The sequence below is a fragment of the Vanacampus margaritifer genome, chromosome 14 (assembly GCF_051991255.1).
Source record: "Vanacampus margaritifer isolate UIUO_Vmar chromosome 14, RoL_Vmar_1.0, whole genome shotgun sequence".
In the NCBI taxonomy this organism is placed as follows: Eukaryota; Metazoa; Chordata; class Actinopteri; order Syngnathiformes; family Syngnathidae; genus Vanacampus; species Vanacampus margaritifer.
The window spans coordinates 14,769,062-14,785,696 of record NC_135445.1 but is presented as its reverse complement, the minus strand read 5'-3'; the positions used below and the strand labels follow the sequence as shown (position 1 = coordinate 14,785,696).

Sequence of the window (16,635 nt, the reverse complement as noted above, 5' to 3'; positions counted from 1 at the left end):
TGAGTCATTCCGATTGAAAGAAAATATCACCACAGTATACAAATGAAATATAAAGGGTTATTCTTAGTTTCATAATATAAAGCAAATACAATCAAATCCACCACCATAACCATAACGGTAGTGAACTATTTTGTGTATCACTTGTTTCTCAGTCTGCTTGCTTTGTGATTTTCACTGGGAAGTTGATGAGAGACGGCAAACGACGGTGTCTACAAGCCTACTGGAACCCAAAGAGAACGCATATTCGTCATTTAAGTTTAGAGGTTCTGCTCTGAGAAGTTAAACTTTGACCTTGTGCACGGCCCAACAAAAACATAATTTTCTAGAGACTTTCCTTTCTGAGAGTTATTAGATTTGTATTTATTTATTGCCAAACTTTTTTCTGTGAAGATCCCACACTCCCAGAGAGTTATTTTGTTTGTATTTATTTTTTCCAGACTTTTTTTTTTTTCTGCGAAGAACCCAGAATGCCAGAGCGTTATGTGATCATTTATTTCCAGACTCTTTGTTTGTTTTTTTTTTGTTTCTGTGAAGATCCAGGAAAGGGTGGTTGTTGCTAGTGATGGACAAATGAAGTACTTGTGATATTTTTTGACGCCTCTAGATGGCACTACTGGTTTAAAAAGGCAGTGGAAATGTAATACACTTTCATTGCACTAGCCTTTATATTTGAACCAAGAGCACCATCTAGAGGAGTAAAAAAAAAAAAGTGCTTCAATGAGCTTCATTTTCCCATCACTAGTTGTTGCTAGGGGTTGTTTTTTTAAAACAAGGACAACATTGTCCTTTTTGTTTTTTGACTCGTTTTCATTTGAATTTCATTTTGTTAAACCAACATGTTGACTCATTCTATAATGCGCTGTGGCCATCTTGCACATGAAGCCGCTGACTTGCGCGCAGGACATCTGCTTCCATCTTCCAGTCTGAAAGACACCAAAGATCCATTTCAGTGAATGGTGCGGGCGTTCTTCCAACTGCTCCTTCCTGCACGCACCCTTCGCGACATGGCCACGCAGTCCTCGGCGAGGCTGATACGGTTGTTGGGTTCTCCCGGGGCCCAGTGGGTGAAGGTCACGTTTTGGCGGTCTGACCAAGAGAATCTGCCCAGATCTACCAGGTCGTTCAGTCCGATCCACATGTCGCTGATGTCTGCAAAGGACGGATGGGATTGAACAGATCTCTCATCCGCTTCTCAGATATTCCACCTATCTGGTAGTTCGACAGCGTTGAATCTTGGGATGCTCACCCAAATTGGAGGCCTTTTTCACCCACGCCTGCTCCACCTTGGAGCGGATGGACACCAGTTCGGCACCAAGACCCCTGCAGGCAGGTTGGGCATGGGCCCACGTCTTTTTGTCCTCAAAAGTTTTGTAGCAGAAGCCCACAAATTGGCCCCAGTCAGGTTCCGGGCATCTCAGCTCTGCAGGTGAGTTTCCGTGTGGGTTTAGCAGTCACTAAGAGTTGATCTGGTAACATGAAGGAATGCTTTAGAAGTTCTCACCTCCTTCTGCAAATGTGAAGGCTAAAGCTGTCGGGCCGTTGTAACTGCAGAGATGAAAGGCATAATTAGATGGGCCTCTTGCCAAATCAACTCCCCCCCCCCCCCCCCCTTGCTGGCAAACCGTATGAATGTCTGCATGTCCTGCTCATTATTTGGACATTTTAGTGCATGTTTGTTAAAAGCCACTCACTATCTGGAGGTGATCCCGTTCCTGGTGGAGCCCTCGTAGACCTTCGGTTCCGGAGCCCTCATCACGATGCAATCTCCTCCGACCTCGTTGCGAATGACACCAGCGTGAATTGCAGCCGCGCAGATACTGGAGTCCTGTACGAGGTAAGGATTATTAGCTCCGATATGTAGCAGTTTGACGAATATCGCCATGGGCCTTTTTGAAGAATCCTATGGCTGATAATATCATTTAAAACGGAGTTGACTTCAGGGAACCATTGATTGACATCTTCAGTTTTTGTTTAACTTTTTAAGATGGACTAATGACCCTGGGAGGTCCCTGAACTCTTTGTTATGCATGTCTAGTACGGAAACGTATTGTTTACTTAGGAAAAATAAAAAATAAAATTTGAAGCAATTTCTGTTATTGTGTGTTGGGTTTGAGTATTTTTTTAAATTTTCAGTTTCAGTAACTAATTCCTCCCCGTGTTTCTGTTTTTCCATGTTTTTCTGAATAATTTCCCACCCTGTTTTTCAGATTTTTTTTCCTGTTTGAATATTTTTAATAATAAAGAAAATTATACATATATATATATATATATATATATATATATATATATATATATATATATATATATATATATATATATATATATATAAAATAAAACAGGGGAAAAAATCTAATACAACAGGATTTTAATTTTAATTTTATTTTACAGCGAATGCAATAGACTTCCATAGTCTATAGACAAAGATGGGGAAAAAATACCTCCAATATTTGGCAAAGTTGTTTAATTGGCATATCGTTGGAGTTTTTTTTTCTATTCCAATATTAGTGAAAGTGAATAGTGAACATAAATATCGGCTACAAATATTGCTTATCGGCCTGTCTGACTACCAATAATCGGTATTGGCCCCACATAGGTCTATCTCTATCCTGCACTCACACAAAGTCGCAGTCACGAAGAAATCAACTAGCGGGTCATGCGAGCACGTACCTCGTCGTAGATCAACGTTCCAAAGACTTTGTGCTTGGCATTGGCACATTCTGGTGGACAGTGGAACCTAGCACAAGACATGAATGGGGTGAAATTAACCTGGTCATGAAAGGTGGTGTCAAGTGTGTCTCACATCTTCCAATTGGTGACGTGGAGGCTGTTGAACTTTCTGCCGCAGGGTGCCACATCTGTCGGACACAAGATGAACATAAAGCACGTTTGTTGTTGTTTTTCCCAGCAATGATAGCGGTGACGTGTTGCCTTGCTCACCGTCAAGCGCGCATCCTAAGATGTCAAAGCGAAGGCCGAAGTCAACACCCACCTCCAGCGGTAGAATGCGGATGTACTTTGTGGACACGGGGGTGCCAAACACGTGAGTCCCCCCGCCGATAAACTACAAATAGAACATCTCCATTTTTGCATTTAATGACAACAGTTTGGATGAGGAGGCTGAAGTCCGGTTGTCTTATTGTGAAACGTATGCTTTTCATTTGAAAGGCCGCGCCATATTTCCGCTTCCTGTTTTTCCGCTTCCTGTTTTTCCATCCTCCGTTCATCATTCAAATGCGGAGAATGAATTTCGCCCCCACTTAGGTGGGTGTGACAATCAGTGGATCTTATCTTATCTTATTATCTCATTCAGCCTGCAGCGTGCAAGTAGTAAATTACGACAAACTGTAAATCTGCTTATGCAAATAAGGCTGCATTTGGAGTGGATTCAATGGTTGCGTTCAACTGAAGACTTGCAATTCTTTCTTACCGGACGGAGTGCCCCGTGGTGGCAAATTCTTCCTAAACAAGCAGTTTAGAGGTGAAATACTCAACACTTGACTGGCCGCCCGCTCACCTGCCCGTCCGGGTGCGTAGCCCAGGTTCTCCCATCAACACTCAGCTTCATCTCCAGTTTGAAGCCCCAGTACTTAGAACAGCCCTCGGTCACGATCCCCGTAACCTTTCTCATGTCATCGAGCTCCACCTGGATCCAGCTGCCGTTGGCTGGAGGAGGCGGACATGAGATCCCTCAGGACAGCAAATTGCCAGCACGGAAGGCGTAGCTCTCAATTGACGACATACCATCTTGTGACGGCTTCCAGCAGGACTTCCCGTTCAGGCGGGCTTTCTCGGGGGTGAAGGCGCTCATAGATGAGGAGGCTTTAAACTGCCAGTCTGCGATGCTTCTGTTTGCGATGCCCAGACTGTCGAGACACACTGCAGACAAGCAAAAGTCATATTGCTGCCAAACAGATGCTAAAGGGCCTTATTCAATAAATGTCTGGCCCTCGGCACATTCCTTCTTTTGGGGATTGTTCAGACTTATCGATTGTTTTGCATTTCAACAGACCAACAGCAGACAGTGAGACGCGAAGCCCACCCTTCTGTTCACAGCTGTAGACCATCTCCAGGCATTTGGAGACGGCAGGGCGGCTCTTCTCCTTCAAAAGCGCAATGTGGCACTTGCGACGCTTGTCACAATGTCTCCTGTGGTGAGAGAGGACTCCTTCCACTGTGCAGCTCTCTGCAAGTCACAACACACCTCTTAAGCCCAGTTGATGTTCCCGGGACCATGGCCGGCGTTGCAACTGAACATCTTTGACAAAGCAAACGTCTTTGACAAACCAAACTCCTCCAACTCCTTCCTATTTTGGGATAACAAGAACTGAACCCTCACATAGTAAAACGAAGCACCTTGAAGATTGCTCGTGGGTTTTCGCATCTTACCGTTGGATCCTCCGACGGTTGGACAAACGGATCCACTCCTTCGTCCGTAAAAGGCCGACTGGATGCGGATGACCCTTTCATCCTGATCTTCACCCAGACACCAGAGGTTAGGGGGCGAGTTCTGGCATACAAGGCGTTCCATAAAGCCTGCGGGGGAACCATCTTGTCATTTCTGCCTCTTTTCAAGTCACCATTGAAAGAGACTTACCGTCATGAGGCCGTGCAGGTTCTTGAGTTTTTCCTGCAGGACAAAAGCCAAAGATGGGCATCAACACGCCATGAGAATCGGCCGCGTGTCACACATCTGACCTTTTCCTCTTCTCTTGCAGATGTAGCCGCTTTTTTTCTGGCAGTCGTCAACTTTCCAGCGGCCGTTGGCAGTGAGTAAGGAAAGACAGCCTCCACCAGGATGATCTGGAAGGAGGCGGCAGATACTGAACACGCCTCCCTTCCTCCACGCTGTCAAACATCGGCCGGCTTTTACACTGACCTGCATTTAAGTGGACGTAACTCAACGGGGATCCATCAGTCCACTTGCCGCCGTCTTCAGCGATGGTGACGTATGCGCCCAACCACAGAGAGGGTGCGCTCGGCAGAAATGCCAAGAGACCTTTGGATCCAAGGCAAAATTGGATCCAAGGGAGCAAGACATTGACGCATCTGACATTCAACTTCTTGCATCGTGTGTGCGTCTAACAGAGAGTGAGAGACGACGTTCACGGAGGCTCAGACAAACAACGGGCAGAGATAAACTGCTGGAATAAAAAAACAAAAAAAAACTGCAATCATCATTGGGTGGCCATCGGGAATTTCGGGAGCCCTGCAGTTCTTTGGATGTTTTTGGTCATTTTGGTCGGTTGGCCAGCCAGCCACTCTTGGAAAGTTGGCTACCGTTGTCGCTTTTCACCATTTGTGGATAATGGCTCTCATTGTGGTCTGCTGGAGTCCCAAAACTTTAGTCATGGCTGCAATGTTGGATTATTATTTTTTTTATCAATCTCTATTACCATTTTCCTTTTATACAGAAATAAGATTCTGGGTAAGCCAGGTTCTTCAAGGACTCTCCCTGGGGTTCACTTCCGTCATCTTTTTTTTTTGTATGTGGGTGAGTATGTGTATGTGCGTGCGTGCGTGTTCATTAGTTCACCTAAAACCGATTTAAAAAATCTCATACACTAACCCAACACTGCCGCTGGCGACCAGACACACTGACGGAAGGGCGGGCAGACAGACAGCGTACCTTGTATGAAGGCCTGCTCGTGTGAGTCGGTGATGCTGAGCAGGTCGCCTCGGCGGCGGACACACTCGTCTCGCGCCTCCTTCCAGGTCTTGGTGGGCTTGCGGCCCATCAGGTAGCAGAAGTCGTTGGAGGGGTTGTCCGCCCACCACCAGCCACACTTGTCACTCCAGCCTGCAAGCTAGACCGAGTCACTTGAGGGCACATGTGACCAGACCACATACATGTTGACCGCAGGGTAGGACGCCCACCTGGCGGCCGAAGAGGAGGAGACCTTGGGATCTTTTCTGCAAGGATGTGAGAGGGATCAGGTATTAGAGAGCAAAGTGCAAAGGCTGCGTTCCTGACGTACCTTTTTTACAGATGAATTTCTGTTCGCAGTTGCATCCTACGTTCCACAATTGTCCATCATTACTTAAAATCATGCAATCTGCCTGATTGCATGCGCCTTTCCTACAACGCATCCAGTCCTGTGGACGACATGTCAGGCGTGACTTGAGCGTATTTGATGTTGCGCTCTAGATGGCTTCCCACCCAATTTCCTCCTAAACAACTTTAATGATTCTTTTCTTGAGAATACTGACTTGTATATTCATTCGTATTTAATATTGACCCTACACGGATAGCGTAGCTCTGCATGTGCACGGGGTAGGACACTTTGTTCTGAGGTGTCCATATCGAAGTCACCACTGACTGCAATGTCACTGAAGTGGCACGCTGCCAAGGCCAGAAGGGAAATGTATTTGGTTGTTTTTTTTGCAATTCTACAGAAGAACAGCTCTCCACATCAGCTCTACCAGCACCAGCAAATCCATCATCCACTTGTAATTGTTTTTAATTAGTTAATTGATTAAATGCAGGAAAAATAAATACAAGTAAAAAAGGATATGGATTGAAACCTTACAGTACTGATGGTTACTGTCATGTTTGTCTTTCAGATATTAACCTTTGGCACACACTGGACAGAGATGCTTCTGAAGCAAGGAAGGCAAGGAATGCCACAGCAGACGCTATAGTGGAGGTGCAGCGTTATATGACTGAGCCACCCCTGGACCGATCAGAGGATCCACTGGTTTACTGGCTGAACCACCAAAATGTGTACCCTCATCTGTTTCAGCTTGCAAAACAATTTTTATGCACGCCAGCATCGTCGGTCCCATGCGAGCGAGTTTTCTCTAAATGTGGAGAAGTTGTGAGCAAAAAAAGAAACCGGCTCAATCCAAAAACAGTGGAAAAAATAATGTACCTCAATAAAAATCTTTGAGTGTCCCCCATGACCCCCTGTCAGTTACACAAGCACACCCAACCTATGCCATATTTTACCAGCACTTTCTCCTCAATAACAAAATACACACATTCATCAGTCTTTATTTGTCAGTAGAACATGCTATTCGGTCTTAGTGTGAGTCCATCAAAGAATTTTCAAAGCAAAGATGCTTTAAATCCACTGCAGCCTTGCAGTTTACCAGTAGAGGTCACTGTAACTGAAGCTTCGAGTAATGAACCTATTTTCAAAACAATTGTCTCAAGTGGTTCAGTGCTTCACAAAAGCTTAATTTGCCCATCACTAATGCTAAGGTTAGCGTAGCTGCACTTACACTGGACTTGCATTAGAATTCATTTTCGCGAAATTGCAAGCGGGAGCAATGTACACAAGCAGCCAACATTAAAAGAAACAAGTTTCTGGAGGAAAACTGTCGAGCTTTAAACCTACCTCATTAGCACAGCTGCACACCATTACGTCTCGCGAAGTAATTAGAGCCGGGGGCGGTTCTCTATCGGGGCTGCTAGATGACGTCACCTCCGTACTCCGGGCAATCTAATAAATCACATTTAAATCTACAAATTGGTTCAATCGTTGGATTATGAACATTGTTGATAAGAGTGGCTATTGTTCTATGATTTACAGTGTCAATTAAAAAAAAATATAGATCACATTTAAAATTAACCCCCAAGGCTCATATACTAAATGAATTACCACGGACGAAAACAAAGGATATTATTGCTAGAATTATAGATAATTTTGCTATCGTAAAATGTGATTTCAGTTTCTGTTTTTTTTTAAGACGTTTTTTTTTTTTCATTAATGAAAATGTTTTTTTTTTTTGCTTTATTAAATAAAACAACCTTGCTGCTGTCACACAGTTGCTGTCCGAGGATGTTTCGGTACTACTCTTTAGTAATGGATGCATGTGTTCTTTGGCAAAATTGTGAGCGAGCCCAATTCCTTGTCTTAGAAGCAACCCTGCAAATGAATGGTCACGTGCTGCTTTACTGTTGGCATGAAGCAGGACTGATGGTAGCGCTCACCTGTTCTTCTCTTCTCCAGACAAACATTTTTCCGGATGCCCCAAAAAGTTGGAAAGGGGGTTAATCAGAAAAAATAACTTGAACCCTTTTCCCCTTATTTTGGTCTGTATTTATGGAATCCCTTTTTCACTGGTCACACCAGGCCTTCCTCCAAAAGTCTTACTCCCTCACCATGGGTGTAGATGGACTCATGCCTGCTTACTGCCATTCCTGAGCAAGCTCTACACTGGTGGTGATGTCCTTATCCCTAATTCGCTCCATTAAACTGACACGATTTGATTTGACACAGATTAATCCTGATACGAATCTATAAGTCAATTACTGTGATTTTCTTTTCAAATTTAGAAAATACTATTCAGTAAACTTGTACATGTACACTGAAAAATTTGTATAAAAATGTACTTCAGGCTTCTAACTGTGAACCATTGTATTTAACAAACAGGTTGCAATCTCTTTCATGTTTGAACAGCATTGAAATCAAATTTTAAGGCTTGATGTTTAATAGTGTATCATTCTTCCATGCTTAAAGTGTGAACCCAACCCTAAGTAGGACGTTTTGTTGAATATTTCCATCAAAAATGGATCTTTAAAAATCGATTTGGCTGCATATTGTATAGTTATGGGTCGTTCCCGGACGAGCCGGTACAAAGAGCAAAGAGCTCTTTAAAGGGAACAATGAAAGCCGGCTCCCTCTCTCAAGTAAAAGAGCCGTTTGAGAGCCAAAAAGAGCCGGCTCTTTTCACTGAGTCGATCCAAATAAACCGGATCACTCAAAAGAGCCGAAAATCCCATCACAAAGGTGGACTAAACGTTTTACTCCGCCCACAGGCCCCACAGCCCACGCCAATAAGCGAAGTGCGCTCTATACTCCACGGTGCATTATGGGTAGCGACGTGGTGCATTGTGGGTAGGCTAAACTACCGTACGGTCGTAGAAAATAAATGGGATCCAATGAAATGAGCTCTAATTTCTAACGTTTCAACCGCTGGAAGTTGCTGTTTTTTATTTAATGTATTTTAAACATGCAAATCATGTGGTTTACTGACTTCGGGGATGACCCGATATAGAGTACTTTAAGTGTTGTAGGGCTTTGGGTGGTGAAAATTCCTTCATCGCCTTTTTGAGTCCATGTGTATGGAATCACGCACTGAACAATGGGAACCTGGCATATTACCCAAAATTGACCTTAAGCAATCTCAAAATCAAAATACTGACTGTTCTACTCGGTTAGTTCCACTGCGCTACTGTGGCCGCTGGGGAGTTTTGACCCCTGAACCGGAAGTGTATGAGTCGGGGGCCGCGCATGGGTACTGATAATTCTGATTCGGCTTATTCCGATTTGGCTTATTCGAAGCGCCTTACATTATTATGATTGTTGTTGTGAAACAGTTTCATTGGCAGCTTTAATAATTCACCTTCTTAAGACGTCAGGTGTATTTATTTATTTTAACACTACGAAATATCAAAAATTACAAACAACCCTCAGTCATTGGGGGCGGAGCTACCTGTATTGTTTACTGCCATTTTGACTTCCATTCTAGCTTAGTAGATCGTTGTGGAGCCGCGGTAGGATGTCCGGCGTTTTCAGGGGCGTCTTGGGCATTGGTTTCAAAATTTGTGGTCTAAAGCTGTCCTCCACCTAGAAATGAGTGGGATGGGTGCCGTACCATATATCCCCAGCAGAAGGTTCACATATTCAAATAAAGTTCTTTAAAAGTAAGCAAACAGTTTATTGGTTATTGAATCCCCATTAATCAGATCTTGCAAAGTTCAAAGGATAATCTTCCTTGGGTCCATAAAAGACATAACAAAATGACTTATAATACAATATATACAATACATAAATGAATAACATATTAATAATGAAATAATAATAAATACTAATACAAAATAAGACACCGTGATGCTAATTATGAACTATGAAAACCTATCAAACAAAAGAACAGCCCATATCTAATTCAATTTCCGCACCAGTAACTCATGTTTGGCAGTGAACCTCAATGTGACTTTATTATTGCAACTTTATTAAATGTTGTTTTAACTTCTTCTTGAAAGCGTTCTGTACTTTACTTGCACATTCATGGTAATATCAACTCATGAGTTCCATCATGTAATAGTTTTTATTTATTTATTGAAGATTTGTTATGGGTTTTGGAACTGCTAAATAGTTGGCACTAGCTTGCCTTGTAATATGATTATGTTTGTTACTTATGTACACTACTTGGTCTGAGATGTACTTTGCATTTTCTTTCTTTTAAAACATTCCTGAAAAAACCGAGGCGATGGAAGTGCAATCTTTTCAACAGAAAGCCATGACAGATTCAAATGCATGTCTACAAGTAGGCCTTCAATATTTGTATACATTGAGCAGTTTAGAGTCAATCTAGCTGCCTTATTTTGTGCTATTTGCAATTTCTATACATTATATTTTGGAGCAGATGAACAAACATCTGGACAATAATTTAGGTGTGACAAGACTAGTGCTTGGATTACTTATTATAGTATTATTTTTATCATATGCCTAAAGACTATTATCTCCTTATTAAAGCAAGGCTCTTTCCCATTGTGTTTGCTAAATTATCAGTGCATTTAGACCATTTTAATCTGGAATCCAGATCCAGAACAGTAACAGCAATAAAAGAAGGTATGCCACTGTATTGACGCTCCATGCAAATAATACTGTGCCAACGCTCATCTCTGATTGGCTGGAACATCTGCAATTATGATCCCGTGAATGTCCCTTTGTTGAATGAACAGTGTGAAGACAATCGAGTTTAAATCTAACGTTCTTTAGTGTAATGTACCATGAAAAATATGGTAACAATAAATAAATACAAATAAATAAAAGAATGACTCAGTACGTGCGTAGAACACAAATTAGTATTCTGTTCAATGGACATACTCTGATACACGTTTACAGTACTTGTCTAGAGCCAAATATTTGGGTTATTTGGGTGGATGGAATATGAACATATTCTTACTTTTGTGGGCCTCACTATAGGAATTACTGGATAACTTACATTTGCTTTTATATGCTTATACTTGCATGAAGTATCTTATCATAATTCATCAAAGCTCTTTGGAATCTAAAGGGTGGTTCCTTTCTCAGAATGTCAGCATGAGTGTTACAGATAAGCCCAGGGCTAGACTGGCCCCAAAAATCAGCCTTGCCTGGGATTTTGACCCGACGCCTAACCACCCCTGACTACCACATAGATTTGCCACTGCAGTTTGATGTCTATATTCTAAATTGTTTGGCTGGGGAAAAATAAAATAGCACAAATTCGGCCCCAAAGACAAGAATAAACATCAAGCAAATGTGTGTTTCTGTAAAAGTTGTCAATTTGTGGAATAATTATGAAATATAACTGAAAAAGTGTGAATCATTTGCTGTGTTCAAAAAGAGGTTTAAAATTATAGCGTCAGAAAAAATTGTCAAATCAGATATAAACCAGAACATAAACTTGTTTTTAAAAAATATATATAATTATTTCTTTGACTTGTTTTGCTATCGTTTTTTACTTGTTTTTTGTTTTTGATATATTGTATTATTGAAAATTAATAACCTACTAGTGTGAGTAATGTGTAATATGGGGGAGGACCAAATAACTTCTTGCACTTCTTCCTACACCCTTTGAACATGTAAAGTGCTCAGAACTATGACCTCGATTGATGGTCCTTTTCTTTCTTTCAATTTTTGTTTTTAATGTTTCGTGATTTTTACACAATCAATCAATCAATCAATCAATCAATCAATCAATCAATCAATCAATCAATCAATCAATCAATCAATCAATCAATCGACACCGGCCCACGAGGAATATGCCCTGTATGCCGGATGGCCAGTCCAGGCCTGGATATGCCCAAGGAAGACAGTTTGAATGATACAATACTTTCAGATTATTTCACCTTTGCTGTTGGTGCAAAAAGTTGACATGTTGCTGTTGTTCCATAATTGCCCCAAATAAGTAACGGTGGTCTAGGCCACAATTATTAAATGAAATATTAAGGAACAAATTAAAATATCATGAAATCCACAAAGTAAACCTGCTAAGAGCTTGTGTGTACACATCCTGTTTCATCTCAAATTTGTCATGATTTGGGTCAGCTGGTGGGCTCCGCCCACCATACACACCTGCTGCCCATCATGCAATCAGACCTCAATAAAGGCCTGATGGACACAGCAAGGAGTGTCGGGTGATTACCCCGAGACGCCGCTCTCTTGACCCGACTGTACTCGTCTTACAAGTTTTCTCCTGCTGCCCATGACTTACTTTTTTGCCGCCACTGTGCGTGATTTTGAGTTTGTTTGCTATCCGCCTGTGCGCGTGAGTTTGTGTTTGTTTTCGTCCGCCTGTGTGCGTGATTTTGAGTTTGTTTGCTATCCGCCTGTGTGCGTGATTTTGAGTTTGTTTGCTATCCGCCTGTGTGCGTGAGTTTGTGTTTATTTTTGTCCGCCTGTGTGCGTGATTTTGTGTTTGCGTTTATCGCCAGATTAAATCAAAGTTATCCGCATCCCTGCCGTGGCTCGCCTTCCTCACTGCATCTGGGTCCACCCTTCTCAAGCCGTGACAGAATCACCCGACCAACTATGGACCCCGCAGATCCCAGCAGCCCGCGCCAGGTCCTGGCCAGCCATGGACACTTGCTCGACCGGCACGAGCAATACTTCCAGGATCTAAAGGAGGTGATGTCGGCACTAACTGCACAGATTGGATCGCTCACCTTAAAGATGGAGCGGAGACCGGAATCCATGGCCGCGGAAGACTCACGACCTGCCAGAGCGTCTCCTGTTTTCTCCACTTCCCGATCAGCAGGCAATCTTGTCTTCCGGGAACCCAATATTCCGCATCCCCCCCGCTACGCTGGCGAGATTGGTGGGTGTGACCAGTTCCTTCATCAGTGTAGCCTGGTCCTCGACCAACAGCCGTACACCTTCCCGGACGCCGGCTCCAGAGTTGCTTTTATTATGAGCTTGCTTTCCGGCCAGGCAGCATTATGGGCGATGGCGGCCAGCAAAACCAACCCGGAGCTCCGAGCCTCAGTTCCTGCCTTCCTGACTGAATTCCGTAAGGTCTTCGACCACCCAGTAAGAGGGAAAGAAGCAGGCAGCCGCTTACTGGACCTCCAGCAAGCCGGCTCCTCTGTGGCGGAATTCTCCATCTCTTTCCGGGTTTTGGCCGCCGAGAGTGGTTACTGCGACGCGGCGCTGTGCGGAATTTTCCGGCAGGGACTAAACCCGCGGATTAAGGATGAGCTGGCGGCACGGGACGAGACGTCCACGCTGGAGGAGCTCATCGGCTTGGCCATCCGGTTGGATAACCGGTTGCGGGAGCGACGGCGGGAACGGGAGGAGGAGGGGCGACGACCGGAGGCAGCGGAGACGTCCGCAGGGCGCTTCGTCGACGCCCCGCCTCCCAACGCTTCATGGCGATGCGCGCCTGCCAGAGATGGCGCGGAGCCTTTGCAGCTGGGAGGAGAGCGGCTCTCGGCAACGGAGCACACGGACCGGTGGAGACACCTAGCGGCCAAGTGTGGGAGGCGGCCTGAGAGACACAGGCACGTCGCACCTGTTCCAGCCCCAACCATTCCATTCCAACGTAACCCAAGGAGACTACTAGTCTCAGGAGAGATGACATGGGGGGGGTAAACGCTAGGATGACGGCTCTGGTGGATTCAGGGTCGGATGAATGCATTATTGACCCGAGGATGGTGGACATCCTGAAATGCCCGGTGGTTGAACTCAAGAAAGCCAAGGAGATGCGCGACCTTGACGGGCGCACCCTGGGTGTGATTTCACACCGAACGGAGAGCCTACAGATGCGTCTATCGGGGAACCACGTGGAAACAGTTCAGTTCCTCATTATGCCGTCCCGGTCGGCCCCAGTGGTCCTGGGCCTGACTTGGCTGGCCAGGCATAACCCGGACATTAACTGGGGCATTCCCAGGGTGGAGAGATGGAGTGTTTTCTGTCACTCGCATTGCCTGCAGTCAGCAGTGGATGATCACCGTGGCCCAGCCAAAGCCACGTTAGAGGAGATTAACCTGGATGAGGTACCGGCAGAATACCACGACTTGCGGGAGGTGTTTAGCAAGGACCGGGCCATGTCTCTCCCTCCACATCGACCTTACGACTGCGCAATAGAACTGGTTCCTGGGGCACCGCTGCCTGGTACACGCCTATATCAGATCGCCAAGCCGGAACGTCAAGCCCTCACGGAGTACCTCACCACGTCCCTGGCGGCCGGACTGATTCGGCCTTCCAAGTCACCGCTAGGGGCGGGGTTCTTCTTCGTGGAAAAGAAAGACAAGACCCTACGCCCGTGCATCGATTTCCGTGGTCTGAACGACATAACTATCAAAAACAAATATCCGTTGCTGCTAATGGACTCAGCGTTTGCTCCCTTACATTCAGCCACGGTATTCACCAAACTGGACCTTCGCAGTGCCTACCATCTAGTGAGGATAAGGGAGGGCGATGAGTGGAAGACAGCATTTAAAACACCTATTGGGCATTTTGAGTACTTGGTGATGCCGTTTGGCCTCTCAAACGCTCCCGCCGTGTTCCAGGGATTCATTAATGACGTCCTGCGCGACATGCTCAATCATTTTTGTTTTGTTTACCTGGACGACATTTTGATTTTTTCAAGAAATCAAACCGAACATCGACAACATGTTCGGCTGGTCCTGGAACGACTGCTGGAAAACCGGCTGTATGTAAAAGCCGAAAAATGTGAGTTTCACGCCAGTTCAGTCCAATTCCTCGGCTACATTGTGGAGAAGGGTCGATTGAGAGCCGACCCAGCGAAGATCCAGGCCGTGGTCGAGTGGCCCACTCCCACATCCAGGAAACACCTACAGAGGTTCCTTGGATTCGCAAACTTCTACCGTCGATTCATTCGCAACTACAGCTTAAAAGCGGAACCACTAACAAGACTGACATCCACCAAAATTCCGTTTGTTTGGACCCAACAGGCAGAGGCCGCATTCGTCAATTTAAAAGTATTATTTTCGCGTTCCCCGGTGTTGACACACCCCGATGAGACTCTTCCCTTTATCGTCGAGGTCGACGCTTCAGAGACAGGAGTGGGGGTAGTGTTATCCCAACGGTCACCGGAGGACCAGAGGCTACACCCATGCGCCTTCTTCTCGCGCCGGCTCAACCAGGCTGAGCGCAACTACGACGTGGGCAACCGGGAGCTGCTGGCCGTTATCCTTGCGTTGCAGGAGTGGCGGCACTGGCTGGAGGGCGCGGCGGAACCTTTCCAGATCTTTTCTGACCACAAAAACTTGGCGTACCTCCGGTCCGCCCGAAGGCTGAATCCCCGCCAGGCACGCTGGGCCCTGTTCCTAACCAGATTTAATTACATCATCACCTACCGACCAGGAGCCCGGAACACCAAGCCGGACGCCTTGTCCCGAATACACAGTCCAGCCGCCGAGGGGTCTCCACCCGAAACCATTGTCCCGGAGGACAGAGTATTGGGAGCCCTCCGGTGGGAAGTGGAGCGGAAGGTGGCGGATGCAGTGGACGACACGCAGACCCCGGTCGCGTGCCCTGAAGACAAGTTGTTCGTGCCCACACACCTTCGGCAGGAAGTGCTGCAGTGGGGGCATGCGTCGAAGGTAGCATGTCACCCTGGGGTGGGTCGCACGCTGTCCTTGGTAGCACAGAGATTTTGGTGGCCTGGGCTGCGCAAGGACGTCCAGGACTATGTCACGTCCTGCACGGTGTGTGCCCGTAATAAGTCCTCCCGCCTGAAGCCATCCGGCCAGCTCCGACCCCTGCCCATTCCCCACCGTCCCTGGTCGCATGTGGCCCTGGATTTCATTACCGGACTACCTACTTCCAACGGGCGGTCGGTAATCCTGACAGTGGTGGACCGGTTTTCAAAGATGGCCCACTTTATCGCCCTGCCCAAATTGCCCACCTCGCTACAAACGGCGGATATCCTGATAAAAGACGTTTTAAGGATCCACGGGATTCCAGTGGACCTCGTCTCCGACAGGGGGCCCCAGTTCGTGTCCCGGGTTTGGAAGGCCTTTTGCAAGTCCTTGGGGGCTACGGCTAGCCTGTCGTCGGGCTACCACCCCCAATCCAATGGGCAGACGGAGCGTGCCAACCAGGATTTGGAGGCAGCGCTTCGATGTGTGTGCCATCAGCACCCTTCCTCGTGGGCGTCCCACCTCCCTTGGGTCGAATACGCCCACAACACTCTCGAGTGCTCGGCCACAGGCCTGTCCCCGTTCAACGCGGCCTGTGGCTATCAACCCCCCTTGTTTCCTTCCCAGGAGGGCGGTGTTGCCATTCCCTCAGTCCAGACCCACCTCCGCCGGGCTCGCAGGGTTTGGCAAGACACTAGGAAGGCCCTGTGCCGCACCTCGGACCGCAACAAGCGGCTCGCGGACAGGCACCGGGTTCCGGCACCGCTCTACCGACCGGGTCAGAAGGTGTGGCTCTCAACTAGGGACCTACAGTTGGCGGGGAGTTCAAGGAAGCTGGGGCCGCGGTTCATCGGCCCGTTTGAGGTCAACGCTATGGTCAACCCGGTAGCGGTCCGGCTCAACCTGCCCCCTACTCTCAAGGTACACCCAGTGTTCCACACGTCCCTGCTTAAGCCTGTCTCTGCCAGCCCCTTGTGCCCGCCGACCGCGCCCCCGCCGCCTCCCCGGGTCGTGGGGGGGCAGCCGGTGTACACAGT

General features: G+C 46.4%; 1 protein-coding gene across 1 annotated transcript; it reads right to left on the bottom strand.

Moving 5' to 3' along the window:
- Positions 1-473: 473 nt before the first annotated feature.
- On the bottom strand, positions 474-7,376 carry LOC144063741 (macrophage mannose receptor 1-like). Its single transcript, XM_077585578.1, has 19 exons — positions 7,338-7,376; positions 5,976-6,093; positions 5,875-5,910; positions 5,627-5,797; positions 4,877-4,996; positions 4,696-4,800; positions 4,595-4,627; positions 4,387-4,533; positions 4,040-4,183; positions 3,742-3,876; positions 3,515-3,663; positions 2,938-3,061; positions 2,801-2,855; positions 2,668-2,734; positions 1,692-1,825; positions 1,502-1,545; positions 1,247-1,420; positions 995-1,149; positions 474-923 (listed from the first exon to the last, which is right to left on the bottom strand). Exons 1-19 carry the CDS (start codon positions 7,359-7,361, stop codon positions 819-821), a joined length of 2,040 nt encoding a protein of 679 aa, XP_077441704.1. The 5' UTR covers positions 7,362-7,376; the 3' UTR covers positions 474-818.
- Positions 7,377-16,635: the final 9,259 nt, after the last annotated feature.